We start from the raw sequence: 27585 nt of genomic DNA on the forward strand, positions 1-27585 counted from the left end.
TACAGGTGCATATTATTCATCGTTACTGAACTGTATGACAACTGAGCTGCAAGAAAAATACCGGCAATTGGACCACAAAAATGTTCTTTTCCAACACGACAATACACCAGCACACACCTCAGCACTTGTGGCCGCAAAATTAATGGAAATAGAATTCCAACTTGTTTCACATCCCCCCTATTCTCTAGGCTTGGCTCCCTCAGACTACTATTTGTTCCCCAATTTGAAGAAATGGCTGGCGGGACACAGATTTTATTCAAACGAGGAGGTTAGTGCAGCAACTAATAGCTATTTTGCAGACTTGGACAACTCCTATTATTCAGAAGGAATCAACAAATTAGAAAGCAATGGACTAAGTGCATAAGTCTAAAAGGAGACTTTGTCGAAAAACAAAACAGGTTCACCCCAAACATGTAAGTAGTTTTTATTTTTGCACAGACTTTTCAAATGCCCATCGTACCGCTTCCATGATAGACGAAAGTGAAGTGCCGAGTACTGCAAAAATTGGACTTAAATATTCAATCTTTAGGCTGGCTAATTTGGTGAAGCATCAACTTCTTACAGGTAAACTCTACATGCTTTTGTGCAATTTTCATAATTGACAATTGATCAGTTTATAAAAAGGAGTTAAGCTGATGATAATGGAAATTCCTGGATGGAACAATATGTAAAATACAGAAAAGGCAACCACTCACCTATAGCAGATCAATGCATGGAGCACAGAAGCATATACTAAGCTAAAAAGTAAATGCGTTTCTGTGCTCAACCCATCATTTGGCTAATAAGAATGAGGAAATTTTACATTTATTAAAATATTGAAAATAATCATTTGAAACAAGTCCTCCATGTCCATGAAGCATTATATAGAGTAATTAAAAACTCACTCTAGTCTGCCCTACCACCTAGTGATGAAATGTTGTACCATCATATAGATACTACAGACTAATTTACGATACAGTAGCCTACAGTTCTGAGTAATTCTTTCCCAGTTGCATTTGTTTTCTGCATGTGAATGATCTTATCCACAGTTTTCAATACCAAGGTACACAACTGCAACTTTCTCAATGTGTTGTGTCAAGTGCAAGGTACTGTACATCAACAGCAAAGCTTCAAAGCTTAAATAACTTGTTATACCACGAGTGCACAAGAAATAAAGATATTACTGACAACAATTAGCCTCTCAAACTCAACAGTGTCGGTGGCCTGTAAAACAGCTGTAGAGCTCTTGGATCTGAACATGGGATAGTTGACTTAAAAGAAGAGTTACATAAGATCAAATGCGATACAGTTGAGTTACGAGTAGTTTAGTGAAAAAAATCACACTGAATTAAAGTACAGTAAAATGTTACTCAGACAAATAGAGCAGGGAGGAAAATCAAATGTATCATATACTGTAAAGATAAAAATTAAAAAGGATATTATAAATATTCGCAGCTTCTCATATGGCATAGTAACTTAAGTTTAAAAAATAAAAACAGACATTTCAAGGAAAACCTTCGAGTCTATGCACCACTGTCCTTGTGTTCTGATAAAGTAAAAGAGGTCTCAAAAAAAACTCCTCCCGAACAGGCCATGAAGGCTCAACGGTACCACCGGCCACCGTGTCATCCTCAGCCCATAGGCTTCACTGGATGGGAATATGGAGGGGCACGTGGTCTGGACACTGTTCTCAAGGCCGTATGTCAGTTTCTGAGACCAGGGTGCACTGAGCCTTTGTGAGGCAAACTGAGGAGCTACTTGATTGAGAAATAGAGGTTCCAGTCTTGGAAGAGAGGCCTACAAAGAGTTATAAAAGTTGATCAATGAAAACAAATTCCACTATGAGATGATAATGGGGAATTTTAAAGCGAAAGTAGGGAAAAAATTGATGAGCACTGCTTAAAGGTAATTTCACATCTGATACCAGAAATGACCAAGGTAATGCATTTGTAGCAATTGCTGAAAACATGCTTGCTTTGACACATTCTTCCACAAGAAAACAAATACAAAATGGAATAGGCAAAGACCAAATGGAACTAAAAATTGATTATATTTTAGCAAACCATGAGGAAACTGTACAAGAATTTCAAGTTATTAAATTCTTAAGTCACAGAGAATATGCACATACTAAGCTAGAGAGCAACAGACTTATCAGCATGATAAATGAAGGCTGTGAATTTACTTAAGAATAAATGTAGCTACCAGACTTGATCAAGCAACAAGCTCTCCATCTCAGATAATGAAAACTGTACAGACATACGTGAAAGGGACAAGCATACACGAAAGAGGCAATTATTTAGCAAAGGTACTAGTGAAACTTCCTGGCAGATTAAAACTTTGTACCGGGCTGAGACTCGGGCCGGTAGAGCACTTGCATGCAAAAGGCAAACGCCTTGAGTTTGAGTCTCGGTCTGGCACATAGTTTTGATCTGCCAGGAAGTTTCATATCAGTGCACACTCCGCTGCAGAGCAAAAATCTCATACCGGAAAGGTACTAGTGGAAACAGAATAAGATGATACTGATACAAAGAGAGCAAACAAAAAGGAAAAAAAATATCAAATGGAACAATAGTAGCTACAAAGAAAAGAAGGGAGTTTCAACCTATCAATAAAAGGAAAATATAGAATATACTGAATTAAAACTGGCACAAAATGTCAGAGTATGGTGAGGAGATAAATGAAGAATTGGCATGAGAAACAGTTCAAAACTATGATAGTATGGGGAGGGGAGGTAACACACTTTTTCATCAGTTAAGATGGCAACTGATGTTGTAGCTATAACAGAGATAGAATTGTATAAGTATTCAATGTCTTCTTTACTGGAGTCTCTTTGGAACACACGCACTTCCATTGTCTTCTGTCTTTATACACCATTCCTCCATCTCCACCTTGATCCTGTCTTCACCTTTATTTTGCAAGCAGTTCTTCACCCCTTTCAGCTACTTGGTTGTAACTCTTTCTTTTGGTCTTTTCCCCTTCCCTTTTATTTCACGTATCTCTCTTGGTATTCTCTTGTCTTCCATTCACTTAACACATCCATACCATCAAAGCCAGGGGTATCGAACCCTCAGCCCAAAGCAAGTACTGATGTAGGCCAAGGAGATTGCTACTCACCATAAAGATGACCAGTTGATTTGCACACAGGAACAACGAAAAGACTGTTACAAATTATAGCTTTCGGCCAAAACTTTCTTCAGCAAAGAAAACACACACTTTCACACTAACACGCACACATCCCACACGAGTGACCTCTACCACTGGCAGCTCCAACCGGATTCTGGTTTTTCACCACTAAACAGCTAAATTCACAATTATGAAACTACAGAAGCCAGAACAATTTTCGTAAAGAAGAACCGCACACAGAAAGCACAATCATTGAAAACCATGCTATCTGAACTTTTAATAATCTACAATGCACTGCCTAGAGAATAAAGGAAATGAGAATATTAGATTTATTTTAAGGAAAAGATAACCACTCACCTATAGTAGATCAATGCTTGGAGCACAGAAATAGCATTCACCCTAGCTTTCAAGCACTACCTCTTTTTCAGCATTGTGTGTGTGTGTGTGTGTGTGTGTGTGTGGGGGGGGGGGGGGGGGGCATGCACGCGTGTGTGCACCCACATTTGTTGAGCAAGAAATTCTGGAAGCTCAAGAGAAAGAATCAATTATTCTGGATCTGAGTGGGAACAGTTGGAAGAAGATTCATAGCTAGGTAAGCTGTAGTCTGTTATGACTTTTGTCACTTACACTGTTGCTACAAATACTGCTGCCATAGTTACATTTTAGTTCTGCTTTACTCGTGTTCCATCTTCTCTTCTTTTTTACATATGAATCTTATAACATAGCAGTATTCAACATGCATTTCCCAGATTTGTTCAGGGAAGACTTAAAGAATCTACCAGCAAAGCAAGCAGGAACGAAACGAGTTGACATTGCCAATTGCAACATGCTTCTCTGCATGCCAGAACACTTCAGAACTTTCCATATAAAAGCCAATTACCTGTAAAATTGCTTAAGTGTTGGAAGGATAATTACATTTCCTGTCATTGTAACTGTAAAATTTGCAACCTGTCACAGATTTAAAAACAATAAACTATCTTTGACTTTTTTAGTGTGCCCCTTTAAGAGGTATCAAAAGCAATTGTGTGAGGAACACATAATAATAACATAAATGCTTGGTTTTCTGGATCCAAAGTTTTTCTAAGTGGCTGGACTTCAGAGTGTTAAAGACAATACGATAAGTATTTAAACTTTTATTACTGTGGTGTGTGTTGGCTTCATGTCTATTGGCTCAGCAGAGGAAGAAGCAACTAGAAGAATGTATGATGAGATAAAAGAAATTACTCAAAATAGTTACAGGTGAAGAAAATTTAACTGTGATGGAGAGACTGGAATTTGACAGTACAACAAAGATCGGAAGGAAAAATAGGAGAACGAGGACTGAGAGGGAGGAATGAAAGGAGAAGAGACCTGATAGAATTTTGTACAGAGCGCAATTTAATAATTGCTAATACTTCGAAGAAAGTTGTATATGTGATATGATGATGTGATTAATATTGTGTGTTTGAAGGGACTACACTCCTCATCATGAGAGTAACTTGTAAGAAGGTAAAAAGTGAAAAAAATGGGGACTTGGCTCGAGCTATATAAGCAAGCCAAAGAGTTTAAAAGGTCATGACAGTAGTCGTAACTCCAGCAGCATCTCGCACAAGAGGGTCTAAAAGCACAACAAGGCGGTCGCTTGGTGGGTACCTGATGCACGGGGAGGCTCTTGCCCCCACAAATACTCCTAGCACTGGAACTGGAAGAGTATTATAGGTTAGTGTAAAATCCACTCTCCCTCAGGAAATGCAACACTTTGGTAGTGGCTGTCAATCATCCACAGAGATCTGGAAAGATACATGCCACACCTACATGGACCCTTTAATCACTCACAATTGGTTTTGGGTTTTAGTAGCCTGCCTTTCCAATTCCCAGAGCCTCAATATATTGGGTCGAAGTTGTAATCTTAGGTCTGTGCCTGATATACCGACATCAAATTGATCTCCTGTAGTTGCATGTTTAGCTAAATGGTCAGTGGGATCATTTCCTACATCACCTACTATCGCCTACTATCACAGCCCAGACCTACACTGACGTTTTAAGCACCTTTTTGCTTCCCACTCTTGAAAAGCAATTCGGAGATGATTATTGCCTCTTTCAGCACAATCGAGCATCTGTTCATAATGCACAGCCTGTGGCGGAGTGGTTACACGGCAATAAATCCCTGTAATGGACTGGTCCGCACAGACTCCTGACCTGAATCCTACAGAACACCTTTGGGATGTTTTGGAATGCTGACTTTGTGCCAGGCCTCACCAACCGACATCGATACCTCTCCCCAGTGCAGCACTTCATGAAGAATGGGCTGCCATTCCCCAAGAAACCTTCCATTACCTGATTGAACATATGCTTGCAAGACTGGAAGCTGTCATCAAGGCTAAGGGTGGGCCAACACCATATTGAATTCCAGCATTACCGATGGAAGGTGCCACGAACTTTTAAGTCATTTTCAGCCAGGTATCTGGATACTTTCAATCACATAGTGTATAAACTACCATGACAGGGAGGGTGAGCAGGGAGATCAGTGAGGAGTGAGTTAGAATATATCAGTAGTGAACTATTTATTTGCATGTTTGTCAGCAGTAAATTTCTAGGATAAAGTTACTGAAATATGCAAAATAAAAATTAAGTCTACTTACGGCAATCATTCTTTGATTTCACTGTTTTCAAGACTTCAATATCATCATCTTTCTTTACATCTGCTGAAGAATTATTGGCATCAGATGATATACCCTGTACAGGTTTTTGTTTCAATTTTAGCCTAGAAATGGCTTTAGGGATTGGAGAAGCTGGAACCCAATCATTCTCCTCATCTGATACAACAATGCACTAGAAAGAAGCAGTGAAATTCGTAACAAGTTTTCTATTCACATATCTTAAAGAAGCAATCAGTCATAGCTAATAACAATCACTTGTCTACCCGCTACATCCAATTCTCAAACAACATACCACACAAACATTAAGACTTCTTATACTCACTGTGACTTATGTCTTGTAAAATACTAATGTTCTGTTAACAACAATCACAGACACACAAATCTACATACACAACATAAATACCACACATCTGAGATTAAAAAAAGATGGGAAAGTAGTACATATGGGGAGACGACAGATTTTTAACACAAAAATCTGAAATGAGATAAAGAAAAATATGTTGTACAGACCTCATCATCATCATCTTGAGAGGAAATGTTTTCTTTGCTTGCTTTTCTTGCTGACATTTCAGCACCTCTACCCCGTATAAGGGACAGTTCATTCTACATAACATGCACAGAAAATTGAGAACATCAGCACAGGGCATGTAGAATTGTTACTTATGAAGTAAAATAAAATAATTTTCTTTTCTTTCTCTTAGTTAAAATCATTACAATTTCTGCATGATAAGTAGGATGTTTGTCTTTAAATTGTCATTCAGTGAACAAAACAAAAAGCAATAATGAAATGTGAAACTATCAGATACAATGAAATCAAGTACATAGCTACAATGAAAACTTTAGAGACTTTGGTAAAACAATGAATGAAGAAATTGTTGCAAGTCTCTGAGCAAAAATTTGATTACCTGCAGAGTCCTGCTAGCTCTCTTCATTCTTACTTCAGCCGGAACCAGGAAATCTAGGCAGAAGACGTAAAACATTACGACTTCTCCAAATGTTGCAAAATTTTTTCCATCATAAATAATTATAGTACTGACACCATACTACCCCACACTGCTAAAGGGGTACTGATAAATCTTTAGCTTTGTAAAGACAGAGTTGAATGGAAATTATGCCACACTTGTAACTTCCCATCAACTAAAATACATTATCTAACAGTCTGTAAAAGAATGAATACCAACACAGGAATGACGTCACTAATTTTTAACACATAAAAGTTGAAACACAGATTTAAATCAAAGCACGAGTCACAAAAACAATAGACACATGTCCTTTTGAAATAAACACTCTTATCATGTCTCTTTTGGAGTGAGTGTATTATGTATCTTGTCACACATAAACAAACAACGGAAATTCCAGCATTGCATAACAACAATATTATGAAACAGGTAGAGTGATTCAGCACACAGAGGAGATGTCTAGTGACCGGCAGTCTCAGTCTCTCTCTCTCTCTCTCTCTCTCTCTCTCTCAGACACACACACACACACACACACACACACACACACACACACAAACCACTGTCTCCAGCTACTGTGGCCAGATTGCAGACTGTGACCGCACCCAATCTTGCATGGATGGTGGTGGGGGGGGGGGGGGGGGGGGGGTAAGGAGGTGGCATATGGTGTGAAGGGGGGGGGGGGGGGGGGCAGGGAGGGGTGCAGAATATCAGGGGATGGCAAAGAGCTGATTGTGGGATCATGGGGAGACATGCTGCAGACAGGGTAGAACTGCTAGGTGCAGTCGGGAAGTTTGACACTAAGGGCAGAAGGGGGGAAGGGAGAGCTAGGAAAAGGAGAGAAGTACAGAAGAGGAAAGAGACTGTATGTGTTGGCAGAATAAGACGCTCTGTTGTGCTAAAATGTGACCAAAGGAGTGGACAGGTAGGTGAAGGATAGGGACTAGCGAAGATTGAGAGCAGGGGGGTTACAGGAATATAGGACATATTGCAGGGAGAGTTCCCAACTGTACAGTTCAGAAAAGCTCATGTTGCTACATAGGATTCAGATGGCACATGCTGTGAAGCGATCATTGAAGTGACACACATCATGTTGGGCAGCACGCTCAGCAACCCAGTGGTCCAGCTGAAGAGGCCACAGTTTGGCAATGGCCATTCATGTGGATAGACAGCTTGTTAGTTGTCATGCCCACTTAGAAAGCAGAACAATAGTTGTAGCTTAGATTGTCCATCACACAGCTCCTCTCACAGATAACCCTGCCTCTGATAGGGTAGGAGATGTCTGTAATAGGACAGGAGTAGGTGGTAGTGGGAGGGCTTGCATCTAGGTTTATTTCAGTGATACGAGCTATGAGGCAAGAGGTTGGGAAGAGACTCTAATAGGGCCTTTGCAGCACTACCTGTGAAAGCAGCCTTGTGCTCTACAAACTAAGCTGCAACAACTGTGCTCCTTCCTAAGTGGGCATCACAACTAACAACCTGTCTGTTCACACGAATGGTCATTGTTGAACTATGGCCAAGAGATCTTGACCACCCATTCCTGCCCTCCCCTCCTCTCTCACCTCTCCCCTGCCCTCTGTCTAACATCCCGACTGCACATAGCTGCCCTACCCTCTCTCCACCTCATCCCTATGCACTCACCAGCACTTCAGTGCAGCTCAAAGGCACAGACATAAATTTTCATAAGCATAGGTTCTGGGTGCAACTCAAGGATTAAGTCATCTAAGAGTCAAAGTAGAAGACACTGCACAAAAGAAAAGAAGAAGTGTCTTACACGGAGCATTTTTATCATCCACCTTCATGGTATAAGCAATTACAAAACAGGTGATCTGTGTTTGGTCTGTACATTTTACTACAGTACAATGTCACCCATTCTAGTCCCCTTAGTATTTACTGGCTTCCCATTAGCTACTTTCTATTTAAATTCTTGTATCGTAGAAGGGACAAACATTTGTCCCACAGACAAATATTGATATCTGCTGCTTAGTTATTTACTATCTGCCATCTGAGCAGTCTATATATTTCCTCTTTTTCAAGTCGAGCCATATATATATATATATATATATATATATATATATATATAGAGAGAGAGAGAGAGAGAGAGAGAGAGAGAGAGAGAGAGAGAGAGAGAGAGAGATTTTTTTTATATTTCTGAAGACAACTTTTCAGCAGAAAGCTTGAATGTTTGGCACTCTTTTCATTGTCCCTGTCTGTGACTCTGTGCTTTCTCTATGTGGTGGGTAGTAATCTATCCTTTTCATAACAATGTTGTTAAAATTAGCTGGCCGGAGTGGCCGAGCGGTTCTAGGCGCTACAGTCTGGGAACCACGCGACTGCTATGGTCGCAGGTTCGAATCCTGCCTCGGGCATGGATGTGTGTGCTGTCCTTAGGTTAGTTAGGTTTAAGTAGTTCCAAGTTCTAGGGGACTAATGACCTCAGAAGTTAAGTCCCATAGTGCTCAGAGCCATTTGAACCATTTTGTTAAAATTATGAAGATCTTGACTGCATAATGAAATCAAAGGATACAGATGCAAAATACACTGAGACACTGTTGGTGTATTATAGTCTAGTATGTCAAATACTGATCAGCAAACAGTACCTAAATGGTAATTAATAGGGGGCTGTTAAGGCTGCAAAAGATCCAGTAGCCATTGGCATATCACAAAAACTTACACAAGTTAACAACAATGCATCTGATTATGGAAGATAAGTTGAAAGTGGATCTGACTATAGCAGAAATTGCAAATGTGATGGGACTGCTAGTCTAGCAGCCAGCAAGAAATGAATTTTCTTAATCACAGAGAAAATTTCAAATGCATTCAAATATTCAGTTAGTCCTTCATTGTGTTCTGTAGATCCCATCAAGGAGGAGAGCTTTCACGAATGTGGATTAGTCAAGGTATACATTAATAAAAGTCAAGCAGTTCACAAAAACTACCTCAAGAACATGTTAAAAATACATTACCACACTATTGCTTGATGCTATTCATGCTTATGCCAGCTTAATTTAATCAAGTACATTAGAAAAAAAATTATTACTTTGAATAAAACTGCTTCCTCCTCACTTATACTACATAGCTGTTGTTTAGCTGCTATTGGTGGTTTAATATTCACTGATTAGAGCGGTACTTTTCAAAGTTAATGTTTACCTACAGTGCTAAATTCTGTGTCCTATTTATAGTACCTTACTACTTGTCATGCAGCTTTACAACGAACACAGCTATTTGTCATGCCATTAGCAGATATTTCAATCCTTAAACTAGATATTTAGTAAATTTCTACATTGTGGCTTAGGACGTCAAACGGGCCGACTTGGAGCAGGAGAGGCATCACAGGACATTTTAATTTCCAGTGTCTATACCTTTACAAATAAATTCATAAAACTTTGTCAGCATCACCAGGAAGGATTCCGGATTCACACTCATTGGGGTGGAAGTTCGAAGACATAACAATTATTTTTTTTTTTTTTTTTTACGTGTGAAATTTCATCATTTTTTCACTTACTAATGGCTGCATTTGTTGCTATAGGTACACTTTTCTTCATAAGTTAGACAGATTCTTCGATGAATTTTGCACAGCATACATACCATACTTACAGGTGTATGAAACTCTAGAATTTATTTAATTTATGAAAAAACGAATGAGCTGTTGTATTTTGAACTTCATGTTTAGAAAAAACACAAATTTTGTAGTTAATTACCTCAATTTTTACCACAGTTTTTAACAGATTTGGAAAATTCTAGAGTTTCATACACCTTTAAGTATGGTTTGTATGCTGTGCAAAATTCATCGAACCATCTCTCTTACCTATGAAGAAAAGTGTACCTATAGCAACAAATGCTGCCATTAGATGATGATGAAATTTCACATGTAAAAAAAATTACTTTGTTATGTTTTCGAACTTCCACTGCTATGAGTGTGAATTCTGAATCCTTTCTGGTCCTGCTGACAAAGTTTTATGAATATATTTGTAAAAGTATAGACAGTGGAAATTAAAATGTCCTGTGGTGCCTCTCCTGCTCGAAGTCGGCCCGTTTGACGTCCTACCCCCCCTTAATGTAGATTGCCCCGCTACAGGTAGTAATTTCTCCCCAAATTCATCATCTGAAAAATATAAAGTCATCTTACACTCACAGGTTACGCTTATGTTGCCAACATGCACAGAATTGACAATTTCAGAAGGGTGGTAGGGGCAGTAGTGGCACCAGCCTGGCCAAGCAGTATGATGACTATGGGAAGTGGAGTGGCTAGTGTGCAGAACATTTTGTCGTGCTGCCAACCATGGGATTACACTCCATATACTTTGCATTTTATAAACATCTAAGTAGTATACATTTCTACAGGCGACTAACTAATTTAAACAAATATGTTTGCACAGATCACTCAAATTAAGGCACAAAAAATGATGTTCAGCAACTGATCTTAAAAAAAAGTGAACGTCATTTTGTGTTCAAGGTCGACATACGGTCAGGTAAATATGATATTCATGTTTATTTCACTTTATTTTGAACTGTTTGCGATTCCAAATTTCTCACTTTATTCTACATGGAAGGTTTTCAAACATCTATACATCCAAGCGCAAAAATCCACTATAAAGAGGCAATGTTTATATGAAAATTAATTTTGTGTCTTCTAATGTGACTTCGTACATCACAGTTCAGTTCAAACTGATTTTTATTATCAGCAACAAAAACCAGTGAAGAGTAATGTATTGACAAGTGAGAGAGAATTTCAAAACCCCTCAAAATGTTTCTGCAAGATGTATGGTTATCTACTTTACACAATATTCTTGCTGCTTACTTCTGCGAATAAACACTTATTCACTTTAGATGCACTGCCCCAAAAAATAATTTCATATGACAGCAAGGAGTGAAGATATGCAAAATAAGCCTTGTCTCATTAATATCTAGTTTTAGTAAGAATTTGTCATTATTGTTTGTTTTAAATTGCATAACATGAGTCTTTGCGAGATTTAAGATAAACTGCTAGCTGTGAACCACTTACAGAAGTCTTCGGATATCATCTGAGCTGTATCTCTGATGACTGAGATAGAATCCTTGATAAGTGCACCTGAGTCAGCAGTTAACATTATAGTTTTTGAATTACCCTTTAAAGTCACTGGAATATCTTTTATGTAAGTTAAGAATAAGAGTTGGCCCAGAACCCATGCATCAAAACATCAACACAAAGACTATTTAAAGTTGACAGATTTTTTAACATAAGGGAACTAAAAATGACAATACAAAGAGCATGACAGAACTGAAAAGGTATCTTGGTCCTCTGTAAGAACAGAGTAGCCACCACTGTGCTAACTCAAACAGCCCAAGGAACAGACTTTTGATGGCACAGTGCAGAGAAAGCCACAACGTGTGTGCTTGTCCCATGAAAGCATTTAACAATTTGGTGACTTGAAATTTGATGCAAATGGGACCAAATGGGTATGTTCATGAAACTGTTGACACTACAAATCATTCATATGAACAACTGATAAACACTGCATGATATCACAGCAACAGTACTGACAATGGCACAGCAATCCTCCATGCACCAAGCTTGATGCCTCATAAGTTCAGGTTTTATTACAAGTGAACACACAAAACTATTTTTAACTACTACTGACAAAGTCAAGCAGAAGATGATGCTTTCCTGCAATTTAGCAGTTCAACTGCTTTTGACCTTACACAACACTGGGGAATTCGCTCACAAAGATTTATCAGGGCAGGGTGGTGGTGGTGGTGGTGGTGGTGGTGGTGGTGGTGCTGCTGCTGCTGCTGCTGCTGCTGCTGCTGGTGGTGGTGGTGGTGGTTGTTGTTGTTGTGGGAGGGGTTTGTGTGAATGTTGCTCACATGCTTAAGCAATGTTGTTTTACGAAACTTGTTCTTTTGTGCAGCAGAATGACATTGGAATAGAGGACTGTCTTGAAAATCTGGATTAGGAACTAGGATTACAGCAATAAAATCAAAAAAACTTAATGCTTGGGAGGAACTACACAAAAATAAAAACTTATTTCATCAAAAGACAACATGGACATTCAAGACTTGTTAGCACTGGATGAATCCAACACTCCTGTTGATATCTTAAGTATCTGTATTTTATTTACACTAACACTGTAAAAAGGAACAGTTTGTCATCGCAATCTATATCATAACTATTTCATTTAAGGACACAACTCTTGCAACCGAGATTCACCTGTGTGGTTAAATTTCATGACCATCAAGTCAACTGCATACACTTCTAGCATTTCAGCATATCAATCATTTCACTCAACCACTGTGGTTAGGAGCAGCTTAGAGGCTTCAAACCACACAAAATTAACACATTTTTTGACAGTATGATACTGGAAACTATTTTCTGGGACTTGAATGGGAAGATAATTGGTGGCTTAAACTTAATGATCGCCAAATTTGGTGCCAATGTCCTAGTCTAAATTCCAGTGAAGTTATGCAACACTGTTGATGGTGTTCTCTCCATCGTGAAAGAAAGTTAAAATTGACTTATGCTTTATGTTATTCAAGAGGAGTGGGCTATGTGCTGTCAATGGGTTTCACACCACTCTTTCCCTTTTCTGATCATCAGACAATACAAAAATGAAAACACAGTAAGCACATTCCAATTACAGTCATCTGCACTCAACAGATACCCTTGAGAAAAAGCAATCACACTACAAACCCTTTCTGATTTAGTGGCTAAACCTATCCCTCAGGATGTCACAGCCAATAGTCCCATCAGACTCTCACTCTCTCACTGCAAACTTAACAGCACTTTGCAATGGGATGACTACAATCTACATCTCTTAACTGCCAGAACAATGACACATGAGGCACCAAGTTCCAGGAGGAAGTAGTACAGGGCTACTACAAATGATTGAAGCGATTTCATAAATTCACTGTAGCTCCATTCATTGACATATGGTCACGACACACGACAGATACGTAGAAAAACTCATAAAGTTTTGTTCGGCTGAAGCCGCACTTCAGGTTTCTGCCGCCAGAGCGCTCGAGAGCGCAGTGAGACAAAATGGCGACAGGAGCTGAGAAAGCGTATGTCGTGCTTGAAATGCACTCACGTCAGTCAGTCATAACAGTGCAACGACACTTCAGGACAAAGTTCAACAAAGATCCACCAACTGCTAACTCCATTCGGCGATGGTATGCATAGTTTAAAGCTTCTGGATGCCTCTGTAAGGGGAAATCAACAGGTCGGCCTGCAGTGAGCGAAGAAACGGTTGAACGCGTGCGGGCAAGTTTCACACATAGCCCGCGGAAAATTGGCTCATGCCACAACTGGAGACTGACAGCGCCAACTTCATCTTTCAACAGGATGGTGCTCCACCGCACTTCTATCATGATGTTCGGCATTTCTTAAACAGGAGATTGGAAAACCGATGGATCGGTCGTGGTGGAGATCATGATCAGCAATTCATGTCATGGCCTCCACGCTCTCCCGACTTAACCCCATGCAATTTCTTTTTGTGGGGTTATGTGAAAGATTCAGTGTTCAAACCTCCTCTACCAAGAAACGTGCCAGAACTGCGAGCTCGCATCAACGATTCTTTCGAACTCATTGATGGGGACATGCTGCGCCGAGTGTGGGAGGAACTTGATTATCGGCTTGATGTCTGCCGAATCACTAAAGGAGCACATATTGAACATTTGTGAATGCCTAAAAAAACGTTTTGAGTTTTTGTATGTGTGTGCAAAGCATTGTGAAAATATCTCAAATAATAAAGTTATTGTACAGCTGTGAAATCGCTTCAAACATTTGTAATAACCCTGTAGATACTATATTAAATATTATCACACTAATTTAGATGCACACGGAACCTACAAAATTCTGTTTGACAAAGAAGCAACAGAGCCTAAAATCAGATATCTGTATCTGGTGTATTTCAGTCCTTGGAGATGGTTTGCTTAAACTCTGGGTTCAATGTCTTATTATTGGTACACAATAATACTAGTTGTAATATGAAATTCTTACCTAGTGAAGTGAGAGGAGTGTGATGAAATCTTGGGCTACCAATCTTCCGAAATTTTGGTGAAATCACATCTTCATCAGTATCACATTCTAACTGCCTACAAATAATACCAGATAAAATTAACATCAATGTAACAAAAAAGGAGAAAATCAAGACAATTCTTTTAAAAAATAGTCACATATAGGCTGTCCATAATTAAAGCTTCAGTTGAAAAATGCTGTAGAAAGAACCACTGCTCAGAATGATGTCAAGAGTTGAACAGCATATTACTGATCTGGGGAAAAAAAATTTTTTAAATTAAAAAAATAAAATAAAGTGCATTCTACAGGCCAAATTTTCATTTAAGTGTCAGAATAGGCACGCCAATAAGCACACAGCTGTTCCTCAGTTTGTGTCCAAGATGCACAACATGACTGTCTACATGAAGGATCATGCACTGCTGGTAAAACTCTTTTACAAAAATGATGACTGCGCGCCAGTAGCCCTACCCCTGTAGGTTGTCAAAAAAGTCACTACTGGTCCAATGATTACAAAATTTAAAAAGAAAGGTTCTTCTGAAGCACAATGTGGCAGAGGGAGAAAAGCAGTTGACACGACACCTGTCGAAGATACGGTCACAGCACTGCAGGAGGGTTTGAGCAGTGGTGTCAAACATGCAATCCATGGGAAACTGGCCGAATGACAGACATGCCTACGAGAACAGTGTATCAAGTCCTACAAACATGCTGCATTGATATACATACAAAAACCACCCATCTTATCCATACAAAATCACCCATCTTCTGGAGTTGCTTCCTGCCCACCAGCCAGAGAGAGAAACTTTCACCCTCGAATTTCTTGCTCACATGGAAGTGGACAATGAATAGCCATGAAACATACTGTGGACAGAAAAAGCCCATTTTCACTCCATGGACATGTCAGTACACAGAACTGCAGAATATGAACATCAGAAAACCCAAATGCATGTCAACCAGTATTTGATTCTACAAAAGTGACTGTGGGGTGCAGGTTGGCAGCACCATTTTTATATTTTTGAGGAGGTGGGTCATGTTACTTGTACAATCAATGGCAAATGCCATGGGTTTTTTGCACATCAATGTCATTCCAACCCTTCAACAGTGTAGATGTGTGGGCAGGATCATTTTTATGTAATATGGTACACCTCCGCACAATACACAGCCAGTGAAATGGCTGCTACAGAGGCATTTCAGAAATGGTAGAATTATCAGTCATCATTTCTGTAGGGCCTTAAACCCTGGCCATACAGATCATCTGATCTTAATCCATGTAACTTCTGATTGTGGGGTTTCTTTAAGATGTTATGTTCAGTCCTCCAGTTACATAGCTGAATTGAAGGCAAGCATTGCGCAATGCATTCTGAATGTGACCCCTGAGACATTCTGATCTGTTGTGTAACGTGCCGTTTCCCGATTTCAACTTGTGGCGGAACGCTGTGGGCAGCATACAAAGGGGTACCTGGAGTACCACTGCTGTGGGCGAAGTTTGTGCACGATGCATCTCTGCCACTAGGCGTGACTAGGCATGTATAGCACTACTCATTGACAGTTCATGTCACCTGTGTTGCCAACCTGGCTTGTTCTGTTCATCTGCAATGATTGTTTTTGCTAGTTCTGTTTGGTTCTTGTTTCGTTTTTTATGATGGCAAGTTTAAGTTAACAAGCTGTAAAATTTTCTTTTCTACTCGGTAAAAAAAGCTGCTGAAATTGTTTTAACGTTGAAAACAGCTTACCAAGATGACTCTGAAAACATCTTACCAAGATGACTATGTGAACAACTCAAGTGTATGAGTGGTTTGCTCCATTTAAAAATGGTGATGTGTCGACTGATGACAAACCTCATTCTGGACATCCATAAACTACCAAATCGACGAAAATATTGAAAAGAATTCGAGAGCTGGTGCTCACAGACCATTTTAAGAAGTTTTAAGAAGATTGTGCCACAGCATTCATCGAAAAAAGCCCAATTTGTGGCAAACAGAAGACTGGTTCTTCAACCACAACAATGCACCTGCACACACAGTCATCTCTGTTTAGAGAGATTTTGGCTAAAAATGGCACGGTTCCGCTGCCCCATGCACCATACTCACCTGACCTGGCTCTATGTGAGTTTTCTTATTTCCATGCATGAACAAATTGAAGAAGTTGAGAAAAAAAATGAGGGAGGAGCAGTCAGCCATTTCTAAAGATGACTACAAAAAATGTTTTGAACAGTGGAAGCACGGGTGAGACAATGGTGTCAGTTATAATGGAGATTATTTTGAAGGGGATAAGGCTGTTTTGTGAGCAATTTGAAAACACTTAGCTTTTAAAAAACAATTCTTTTTTAAGAAACTAATGTCTTTTTGCTTTTTATGCAGTTTTTTGTCCAAGGACAATTAAAAAATGATGTAATTTTGCTTTCTTCTCATCTGAAGTGGTACGGCCTTGCCTCTGTAGATGAGCTTACCTAACAAAACCATAACTGTTGACAGCTGAACTTGTACAATCATGCACACTGGATGTATGGATGGTCTCATGTACAACTCAAACCACAGCAATCATATCGTTATCCATCTGTCATTTGTAGCCAGTCCAGTTTATGCTAAACACATTTACAGTGCTATCTATTGGTAAAACTTTGATTTGTTTTTTCCCTGATGTTTCCCCCTTCGCCAATACTACGCCACTCCAATTTGATGGCATTCTGCACAGTGGTTCTCTTTCTATAGCATTTTGAAACTGGAATTTTAATTATGGGCACTCAAATTGATATGCACCAACACATTGCGCTTCAAACACAGTGTACGGGGACGGCTCTTTATTTTTTCCCCTGCTTATGTCAAAGCGTATGAGCAGGAAATAAAGCAAAACCCCAGTTAACAGAACTCAGGTCCACCAAAACCGAGGTAATCCTAGACACCCCCGAGAATCACAAATCTAAAAAAATAACACTGTAATGCATGAAAATAATTCGAGGGCAAGAGCTGGGCTATGGCTAGCAGGGAGAACTGAGTGCCCAATCTTGAATTGCTCTCCCAGCCATCGACTCACCAGTCTTAATATCCTACACAGCCAACAATAATGGCATTCAAATGGGTGTTTATTTCTGTTGCATGTATATTTTTGTGTTATTGTGACTAAGCAGAGGCATGATGATTTTATTTTTACTGATATTTAGCTGCTGTCAGAGAAGTTGAAAATGCAATCCTACAACGCAGGCTTTATCCAGACCAAATTTACTGCTTTGCTGCGATGTACACAGATGCAAAATAAATTAAGTAACATAAAAATAACTTTACTAGAAAAGAAGAAGTAGAATTGAAATCAGGCAAGTTGTGTGCCTCTGTACTGAACAAAGCTCCATAATACACTCTGGTGCAAGTCCGCGATCTTAAGCAGTGGTGTGTTAAAGAGTCATGAACCGACTATTGCCTGGATATGTATGAGCAGTTTGGCTTCCAGAACTTGTTTCAGATTGTAACTGCTTTCTGATTTTTATAGCCTCTGATTATGTCTCCAGCATTGGAAGACAAAATGTCAGGCAGAAAAATACACCTTGGAACATTGCCTAATGGCCGTAAAACAAATATCACCACAAATGGAAAACAGAAGTCTTTCAGAATTGGTGAGGCATAAATTAGATTTTTAGAGCAAGCAGCAAAAAATCCTCATAGAATCCCATTGAAAACTTGGGACACTGAAAAAGTAAGTGAAGATCTTAATCTTTAGTTCACCTAGCAACGAGAAAAAGGGATGCCTTTGACTGATCTGATACTGTAAGAAAAATCCGAAATGTTAACTGATGTGTTAGGTGAGGAAGAAAAAGATTTTTTCAAGCTTTGGGTTGTGAGACTAATTTAAAAATAGATACAGTGACTAGCAGCTGAATACACTTGGAAAAAGTTATCAGCAGACCCTGACACAGTTGATGTTTTCAGATGATTCCTATTCTAAATGTTCTATTAAGGACCAAATTTACAATGCCAATGAAACTGGTGTTAACTTCAAGATGCTGCCCAGAAAAATCCCTAGCTTCCTAAAAGAAGTCTGTCCAGTCTGGAAAACAAATGGTCAACTGTTTTATTTTGCACCAAATGCTTCTGTCACAAGTGTCTATCAGAAAGTAGAAAAACCTCCAGCCATGAAGGATGTTGCCCGAAATGCACTACCAGTTTTTACAGAGTCGAAAAAAGTTCCTGGTTGTCAGGTGTACTCTTTGCCGAATAGTTTAGCAATCAGTTTGCAGCAAAAGCTGAAAAGCATTAAACTGAAAAAAGTCTGCCCAAGAAAGTAATCTTGTTAATTAACATTGCACCTAAACACACTTGCGGGTCAAAAAATGTTGATATCGCTGTGCATTTTGTTACCCCAAATGTTACTAGTGTAATTCAGCCACTATATCATGGCATAATAGCAACATTCTTGGGCATGCCTGGGATCAGCAGAAACTCTTCAGAAGTGTTTGAAGAGAACTTATGAGTTTGAAAGAGATGACTCAATAATGTAGCAAATTTGACAAATGGTAAAAACTATTTCCAGATGCAAAGACATGGATAAGTGTGAGGTAAATGAATGTGTTGTTGTACGCAATTCACAGATAAATCACGGACCAAGAAACTGTAAAAACAGTGATGCAGTCAACTGCTGAAGCAATAGAAGGCTCTAAAAGTAGGTGACATGGATGACAGAGTAACTGCTGACAACAGTTTTTTTTTTTTTTTTTTTTTTTTTTTTTTTTTTAATGAAGCATTTGTTATATTTCAAAAATCTATTTTATAGAATATAACAGAAATTACACTGCATGCGCTGTTATTTTAGGTGTCTTAAGATTTGTTTAACAACACAATCAGTTAGCACCACCTGATCTCCTTCTGATGAAAAGCCTGCAGGACACCGCTGGTATAAAACATCTTCGGGTGAGGGGAGGGGGGGGGGGCAGTAAGTGTACAAAAATTACTCATTTTTTTGAATGAGTAATTCATATGCTACAAACTGTTAAGTACAGTACACCGTATATTGATGTACTGTAATCCTAAAAATCCAATTTTAGCTTTAATAAAGAACAAAGTGTAGCCTGCAGAGAGATGTCTACATTCATTTGACCTTCATAACTTTTCAAAAATATCTACTGTAATTGCAATGCAAAATACTCTACTGTACATTAGATGTTGGTAACTTAACTGAAAAAAGTATTGTTCTAATGACCCCCCCCCTCCCCCAATCTGTAGCTCAGTTAATCTGAGTTATACTGCACAAATATTTCATGTCAAGTTCTTTAGCATGTCATTCACTCGCAGTACATTCACAAAACAGTCATGTATGAATTTCTTGATTCATTTCTTTGATACTCATTTTTCTATCATGTGGATTGATCTGTCATAATTTTTCAAATAAAAGTATCACATCTAGCTCTCACAACTTTTTATTTGTTTTAAGCAACAATATTAAAGACAGCACGAATTTTTTTATTCAACACATCACAATATCTCTGCATTCACTCAGTTGTCACTATATTTTCCAGACATTTCACAAAACTTGTTGGTTATCCAAATACTTTTAGTATCAGAAATACAGAAATGTAACAATACAGTTAAAAATAGCTAACTATTTATTCCAGACATTTTTAAACATTTAGTAAATACAGTTGCTTGTTTGGAAACTGAAAGATTCCAAACTTTCTGTAGAAGTTAAAAACACTTCTCTTCTGGTCAGAATGTGATACGTGCCACTTCATATTTTAAGGGATGTCTACTCCCTGGCGTAAGGAGATTTTTCAACTATTGTTTGCTATAATTACACGGGCAGCATTAGTGTGATTGTTACAATGCATCTATGAAATACATTTACTTGTGAAAACTTTACTGTCTGCTCTCTTAGTTTTCAGTTTTATGTAACAGCTTAACACTAGAAACCACCAAAGGGATATCTTTGTCCGGTACCAAAATTTTAACCCCTCTACCTCTTCTAATTGTTTTAGCAGGTGGATGAGGGCCCATGACTTAACATTCTTAACCTAGTTCATTTTGAAATAAAATTCAATGCTAACAATTGCATAGCTTTTAAGAAAAAATAAAAAATACCTGAAACTGCCACCCTCACATTTTTATCGCAACAAATAAACTATGTGGTGCCGATTGCTTAACATTGTTGGTAGCCTTTATTTTGTCTGCTGCTGAAATGCAGATATGAAACTAAGAGTGATATCTTTGACAGGTGCAGTGGCTTTCAGGAATGGCAGTGCCTCCACATTATGGCTCCCGAGGGAAGAGGAGCAGTGAGGGGAAGCGAGCATCGGCTGCTTGCAGCAGTGTTGTCACCACTACTCACATTTTGTGCTTAACACGAAATTGGAGGTGAGACTCGTGGGAAATATTTTCCGCTTAACCGACACTGCTGCCGGATCGGAAATCACCAAATTTGTTGACATATTCATGCTTGAGAATTTTACTTACAATTTATGTAGTATTTACTTATTGCAAATAAAAAATGAATGGACAACTTACGATACTATGAATCGAAAGTCAAAAACTTATCTTTGAAATCTGTTTGCACACTGCATTTATTTAACACGGCACAGTAATGTTTACAAACTGCAATTAACTGTGCCTGCAAGAATTGTCAAAATGGTGTTCATTAAAGATCACTGTCATTTGTGTTTGATCTAAGATTATCCTCATCATAGCATGAAGGTGTCGTATTGATGACAAATTAATCGAGGGCTATTTCCATTATTCCATCCTGTGTCTAATGATCTTGCTCCAGCTGCTGCACTTCCCAGCAGTAACCTTTCCAGTCCTGTGCAGTAAATGAATGGAAAGCAGCATTAACAAAGTTCTGTAGTCTTTCCTTTGACATCTCGCCAATGACTCTGTTCTCCCTGAAATTGGTTTTCTTTCTTTTCGCTCATGCCAATTCTATCAGATTTAGATCACAGTAGTAGGGCAGTAAATGGGCTATTTTGTGGCCTCTGCTCTCAGTGATTTTATCCATGACATACACTTTCACAGTTGGTTTATTTTCCTTTTTAGAGAATAGCTCAGTCTTCCTCATAGAGTCGCTGCACCTTATTTGCCTGTCTCGCACCCACTCTTATCATCATAATCCTAAAATCACATTTATTAAGCATTCCATCAAACTTATGGTGCATTATCACTACAATCACAGAATTAGGCGGAATATAGGAACCACCAATTCTGCCAATCCCCCCCCCTCGTCAACATCCAATAGTTTGATCAACATCAAGACATTCAAAAGTTAGTGAAAACAGTTTCTTGCATGAAACTTCCTGACAAACTTAAACTGTGTGCTAGACCTGGATCCCAGGTTTGAGTCCCTGTCCGGCACATGGTTTTAATTTGTCAGGAAGTTGGTTCATGGTGTGGGTTCCTGTAGTCATGTCCTAGTTCATGAACCACGGGCAACGTATGAGTGGCCAAGTAAGTGGTCCCGACAGTCGGGATACCAGTTACTTTGGAATAAGGCTGGGCATCTCGGACATATTCTGAGTCATGGTCACCTTTGTGCTCATACGGCAAAGACTACCAAATCCACCAGTTAGTCCCTCAGCCGTTAGGGGTAAAACCCAATGGGACTCGGGGCAAGTAAGGCTGGCAACCTGCTTCCCTGGTACTTTAAATATGATGCTGGCAACAATCAGAGCAAAATGCCTCGGACCTTTGGAGGTGACGGAGTCCCACCTCTAACTGACAAACCAGGGACTCCTGAGATACGACTTGGCAAACAAATGGTAATGAGATGGGGAGCTATTAATATCAATAGGGGCTACTCTGGGAAGAAGGTAGAGCTGGCAGAGCTGCAAGTAAGATGGGGCTGGACGTTTTAGCTGTTAGTGACATTCGGGTAAGGGGTGAGAAAGAAGAGGAAGTGGGAGAATACAAGGTCTACCTGCCAGGAGTCAAAGCAGGAATAGCACAATGGGGTGTAGGGCTTTACATCAGGAAAGAAATGGAACCCAGCGTAGTTGCAATAAGGTATGTAAACGAACGACTGATCTGGATAGATTTGACAGTGTCTAGCAAGAAAATTAGGATTGTGTCAGTATATTCGCATTGTGAAGGGACAGATCTAGATAAGATGGATAGTTTTTATGAGGCACTCAGTGATGTAGTTGTTAGAGTAAAGGACAAGGACAGTGTTCTGCTCATGGATGATTTTAACGCCAGGATTGGAAATCGAACATAAGGGTATGAAAAGGTTATGGGTAAATTTGGAGAGGATATGGAGGCCAACAGGAACGGGACACAACTCTTGGATTTCTGTGCCAGTATGGGCTTAGTAATATATAAGAACATTCACCGGTATACTTGGGAAGGCAGGGGAACCAGATCTGTCATTGACTATATAACAACAATTTAATCTGCAGTGAAATTGGGATTGTGAGGCCAAAAGTGCAGGAGGTCAGGTCCATATGTAGGAGGATAAGAGTGGAGAAACTTCAGGATAAGGAAATCAGGCACAAGTACACAACAGCGATCTCAGAAAGGTACCAGTTAGTTGAATGTAGTCAATTACAGTCATTGGAAAAGGAATGGACAAGGTACAGGGACACAGTATTAGAAGTGGCTAAAGAATGTCTTGGAACAGTAGTGCGTAAAAATAGGATGAAGCAAACAGCTTGGTGGAATGATACAGTCAAGGCAGCCTGTAAAAGGAAAAAGAAGGCGTATCAAAAATGGCTACATACCAGAAACCAGGTAGACAGAGAAAGTTATGTTGAAGAAAGAAACAAAGCCAAACAGATAATTGCAGCATCCAAGAAGAAATCGTGGGAAGACTTTGGAAACAGGTTGGAGACTATGGGTCAAGCTGCTGGAAAACCATTCTGGTGTGTAATTAGCAGTCTTCGAAAAGGAGGTAAGAAGGAAATGACAAGTATTTTGGACAGGTCAGGAAAACTGCTGGTGAATCCTGTGGATGCCTTGGGCAGATGGAGGGAATATTTTGAAGAGTTGCTCAATGTAGGTGAAAACGCGATCAGTAATGTTTCAGATTTCGAGGTAGAATGGGATAGGAATGATGATGGAAATAGGATCACATTTGAGGAAGTGGAAAAAATGGTCAATAGATTGCAGTGCAATAAAGCAACTGGGGTGGATGAAATTAAGTCGGAACTCATCAAATACAGTGGAATGTCAGGTCTTAAATGGCTACACAGGATAATTGAAATGGCCTGGGAGTCGGGACAGGTTCCATCAGACTGGGCAAAAGCAGTAATCACACCAATCTTTAAACATGGAAACAGAAAAGATTGTAACAACTACAGAGGTATCTCTTTAATCAGCGTTGTGGGTAAAATCTTCTCAGGTATTGTTGAAAGGAAAGTGCGAGTATTAGTTGAGGACCAACTGGATGAAAATCAGAGTGGGTTTAGGCCTGTTAGAGGTTGTCAGGACCAGATCTTTAGCTTACGGCAAATAATGGAGAAGTGTTATGAGTGGAACAGGGAATTGTATCTATGCTTTACAGATCTAGAAAAGGCATATGACCGGGTTCCTAGGAGGAAGTTATTGTCTGTTCTACAAGATTATGGAATAGGAGGCAAACTTTTGCAAGCAATTAAAGGTCTTTACATGGATAGTCAGGCAGCAGTTAGAGTTGACGGTAAATTGAGTTCATGGTTCAGAGTAGTTTCAGGGGTAAGACAAGGCTGCAACCTGTCTCCACTGTTGTTGTTATTATTTATGGATCATATGTTGAAAACAATAGACTGGCTGGGTGAGATTAAGATATGTGAACACAAAATAAGCAGTCTTGCATATGCGGATGACTTAGTTGTGATGGCAGATTCGATTGAAAGTTTGCAAAGTAATATTTCAGAGCTAGATCAGAAATGTAAGGACTATGGTATGAAGATTAGCATCTCCAAAACGAAAGTAATGTCAGTGGGAAAGAAATATAAACGGATTGAGTGCCAAATAGGAGGAACAAAGTTAGAACAGGTGGACGGTTTCAAGTACTTAGGATGCATATTCTCACAGGATGGCAACATAGTGAAAGAACTGGAAGCGAGGTGTAGCAAAGCTAATGCAATGAGCGCTCAGCTACGATCTACTCTCTTCTGCAAGAAGGAAGTCAGTACCAAGACTAAGTTATCTGTGCACCGTTCAATCTTTCGACCAACTTTGTTGTATGGGAGCGAAAGCTGGGTGGATTCAGGTTACCTTATCAACACGGTTGAGGTTACGGATATGAAAGTAGCTAGGATGATTGCAGGTACTAGTAGATGGGAACAATGGCAGAAGGGTGTCCACAATGAGGAAATCAAAGAAAAACTGGGAATGAACTCTATAGATGTAGCAGTCAGGGCGAACAGGCTTAGATGGTGGGGTCATATTACACACATGGGAGAAGCAAGGTTACCCAAGAGACTCATGGATTCAGCAGTAGAGGGTAGGAGGAGTCGGGGCAGACCAAGGAGAAGGTACCTGGATTCGGTTAAGAATGATTTTGAAGTAATAGGTTTAACATCAGAAGAGGCACCAATGTTAGCACTGAATAGGGGATCATGGAGGAACTGTATAAGGGGGGCTATGCTCCAGGCTGAACGCTGAAAGGCATAATCAGTCTTAAATGATGATGATGATGATGATGAAGTTTCAAATCAGCACACACTCCACTGTCAGGTGAAAATTCATTCTAGTTTCTTGCATCTTGCTGCAGGTACCTGCTGAATTTGTCATTTTGTGGGAAGTTTTCTCAAGCTTACTGAAAATGTGTATGTTCAGTTCCGATGCGAAAATGTCAAGTGTTGAAAATGAGAATGGTACAAAGATGGATGAGCTGAAAGAAATGTACCACTGGAACCCGTATACACTTGTAATTGGCACCACTAGTCAAGGAAGTGTGAAATGAGTTTACCAGTCAACTTGTTTCACCAGAAGGGAAAGCAGAATTTAAGTACAGAGGTCTTTAAATTTTAGTTGATTCTTTAATGTTATAGAAAACATAAATGCATTACATTTATGATACAAGTAGTAAACACTGCTTGCAAAAACCGAAGAGTAATCAAAAGACAGTCCCTTGGTGAGATACCGCACATAACATCCTCCAAGTTTTTAGTGTAAGTTAAAAGCTCCAACTTTAGTTAAATGAATAGTGTTTCTTGGCAACATTAATATGTACTACTACAACAATTTTTCTATTTTTATTTATTTTTGTATTTTGTCGTGATTTTTGTTCGTTAATAATAATGCAATAACTGTGAAAAATAACTGCACTTCTGCAACAAGTACATGCAGAAATTTCCTGAAATAAACTTGCCCCAGTGAAATGAACACGTAAACCTGAGCAAGATTTTGTTCTAATGTAAACACCTCAGCAAGTGCTGACAGAATTTACTCGCTAGTGAACACAAGCCTTTCGTAATAGTTCGCATCTAGGGGGTGCTTGGCATTGGCAGTGCTCAGAGACAAATGAATATCTTTTAAGTGGTGCCGATTTTCTCCGCTTCTGGCAGCACTACTACACTCGTTAAGTTATCATTCCAAACAGTAAATAGGCACTGTGAAGTATTGCAGCATAGCGATCATGGTCGCCCATATGACCAAATGTAAACTTACATCCACACTGGATAAGCTGCACTTCACAGCATCGCACCATACCGTGAACAAACGTGTGGCGCAGAGCTGTGCAGAACTGTAGAAAGGAGCAGTGTTCAAAGATGCAATGCACCAGAATGTGTGTTTGTGGGAAGGGGGACAGTCACAATGGAAAACAAAAAACACGGTCCAATGTCCCAACAGAGCTATGCACAAATGAACAATTTCCTCAATGTACCAATACTTCGTGGAAATTGTTAGTTGTTGTGTAGAGCAGTGTGGTTTGACGTCCACACCTGATGTCCCACACTGCATCAAACCTCTTTTCTTGGTTTTTTGGCAGCACAGCCAGTGTGGACACGGCTTCGGCTTTCATAAATAATACTGAAGAAGTTCAATCCAAAGGAGAACTGATTCTGACGATGCAAAACAAAGTACAACAGACTCTGCTGAGTAAGAGAGTTGAGACGAAGATTCTGATGAAACTACTCACACACACACACACACACACACACACACACACACACAGCACTGGGGAAATTTAGAAATAAAACTTTTCTGAGCAACACATTTTAGTTTTCCTATTTTTCATTGCAACTGTGTTAATTCCACAAAAAACTTCCAATTATCTCTAAGTGCCACCCCATCCACAGTGCAACCAAGTCATCATGGTACTAGAAAAGGTAGCAGAGGCAGTTCTACCACAATGGTTTGTGGTAATACTGCCACAGATGCAAGGACAGCATTTTGCAAGATAACAATAATGATGTGACTACAGCTAAACATGATGAACATTCTTGTCTAAATGATGCAGAACTGAGCCATGTACATGATAACAGGCAATGTACCTCTAGTAAAAAATGCTGAGTAACTTGACTTTCAGTACTGAGGTTGAAGCTGCTGATGGGAAAAAGTGAGTAGTGCCTACTAGTATTAGAGTTCCTGCAAAGCATGAACAGGAATATGTTCTTTGGGAGAATTTTTATCCTTCTCTATATGCAAATACATGTACCATCAGCGATTTTCCCTCGAGTGCTTGATGCTTCTTTATTGACAAATCTATTTTCGAACACATTCAAATATTCACTGAAATAGAGGTGTGGAGAGTGTTGTGAGGCGAAGAATGATCATTATCGTAAGAAGAGCTTGATAGATCTCTTGCAATTTTGTGACACTGAATCCAAAGGAACAGAAGTGGACCTTCTATCATCAGAGAAGTGGGGAATACAATTTGATAAGTCTGATGTCAAGTAATCGCTTTAGGAGTGGATTACATTGCTACAGTTAAAATGACCATACTACCAGGTCATCACTCCATTTGACCTATATGCGTCAAACTAGTGAGAGTCCTCGAC

General features: G+C 39.4%; 1 protein-coding gene across 2 annotated transcripts in view; it reads right to left on the reverse strand.

The window, feature by feature from the left end:
• The window catches only part of LOC124798428 (sentrin-specific protease 1-like), a 147972-nt gene that overhangs the window by 99272 nt on the left and 21115 nt on the right, over positions 1–27585 (reverse strand). For both annotated transcript variants that reach the window (XM_047261836.1, XM_047261834.1), the window contains 4 exons: positions 14676–14770; positions 6647–6699; positions 6252–6344; positions 5724–5913 (listed from right to left, as the gene is read on the reverse strand). In XM_047261836.1, the coding sequence (XP_047117792.1) occupies positions 5724–5913; positions 6252–6344; positions 6647–6699; positions 14676–14770 (431 nt within the window). The remainder of the gene's footprint in view (positions 1–5723; positions 5914–6251; positions 6345–6646; positions 6700–14675; positions 14771–27585) is intronic.

Source organism: Schistocerca piceifrons, chromosome 5, assembly GCF_021461385.2.
Source record: "Schistocerca piceifrons isolate TAMUIC-IGC-003096 chromosome 5, iqSchPice1.1, whole genome shotgun sequence".
Taxonomy (NCBI): Eukaryota; Metazoa; Arthropoda; class Insecta; order Orthoptera; family Acrididae; genus Schistocerca; species Schistocerca piceifrons.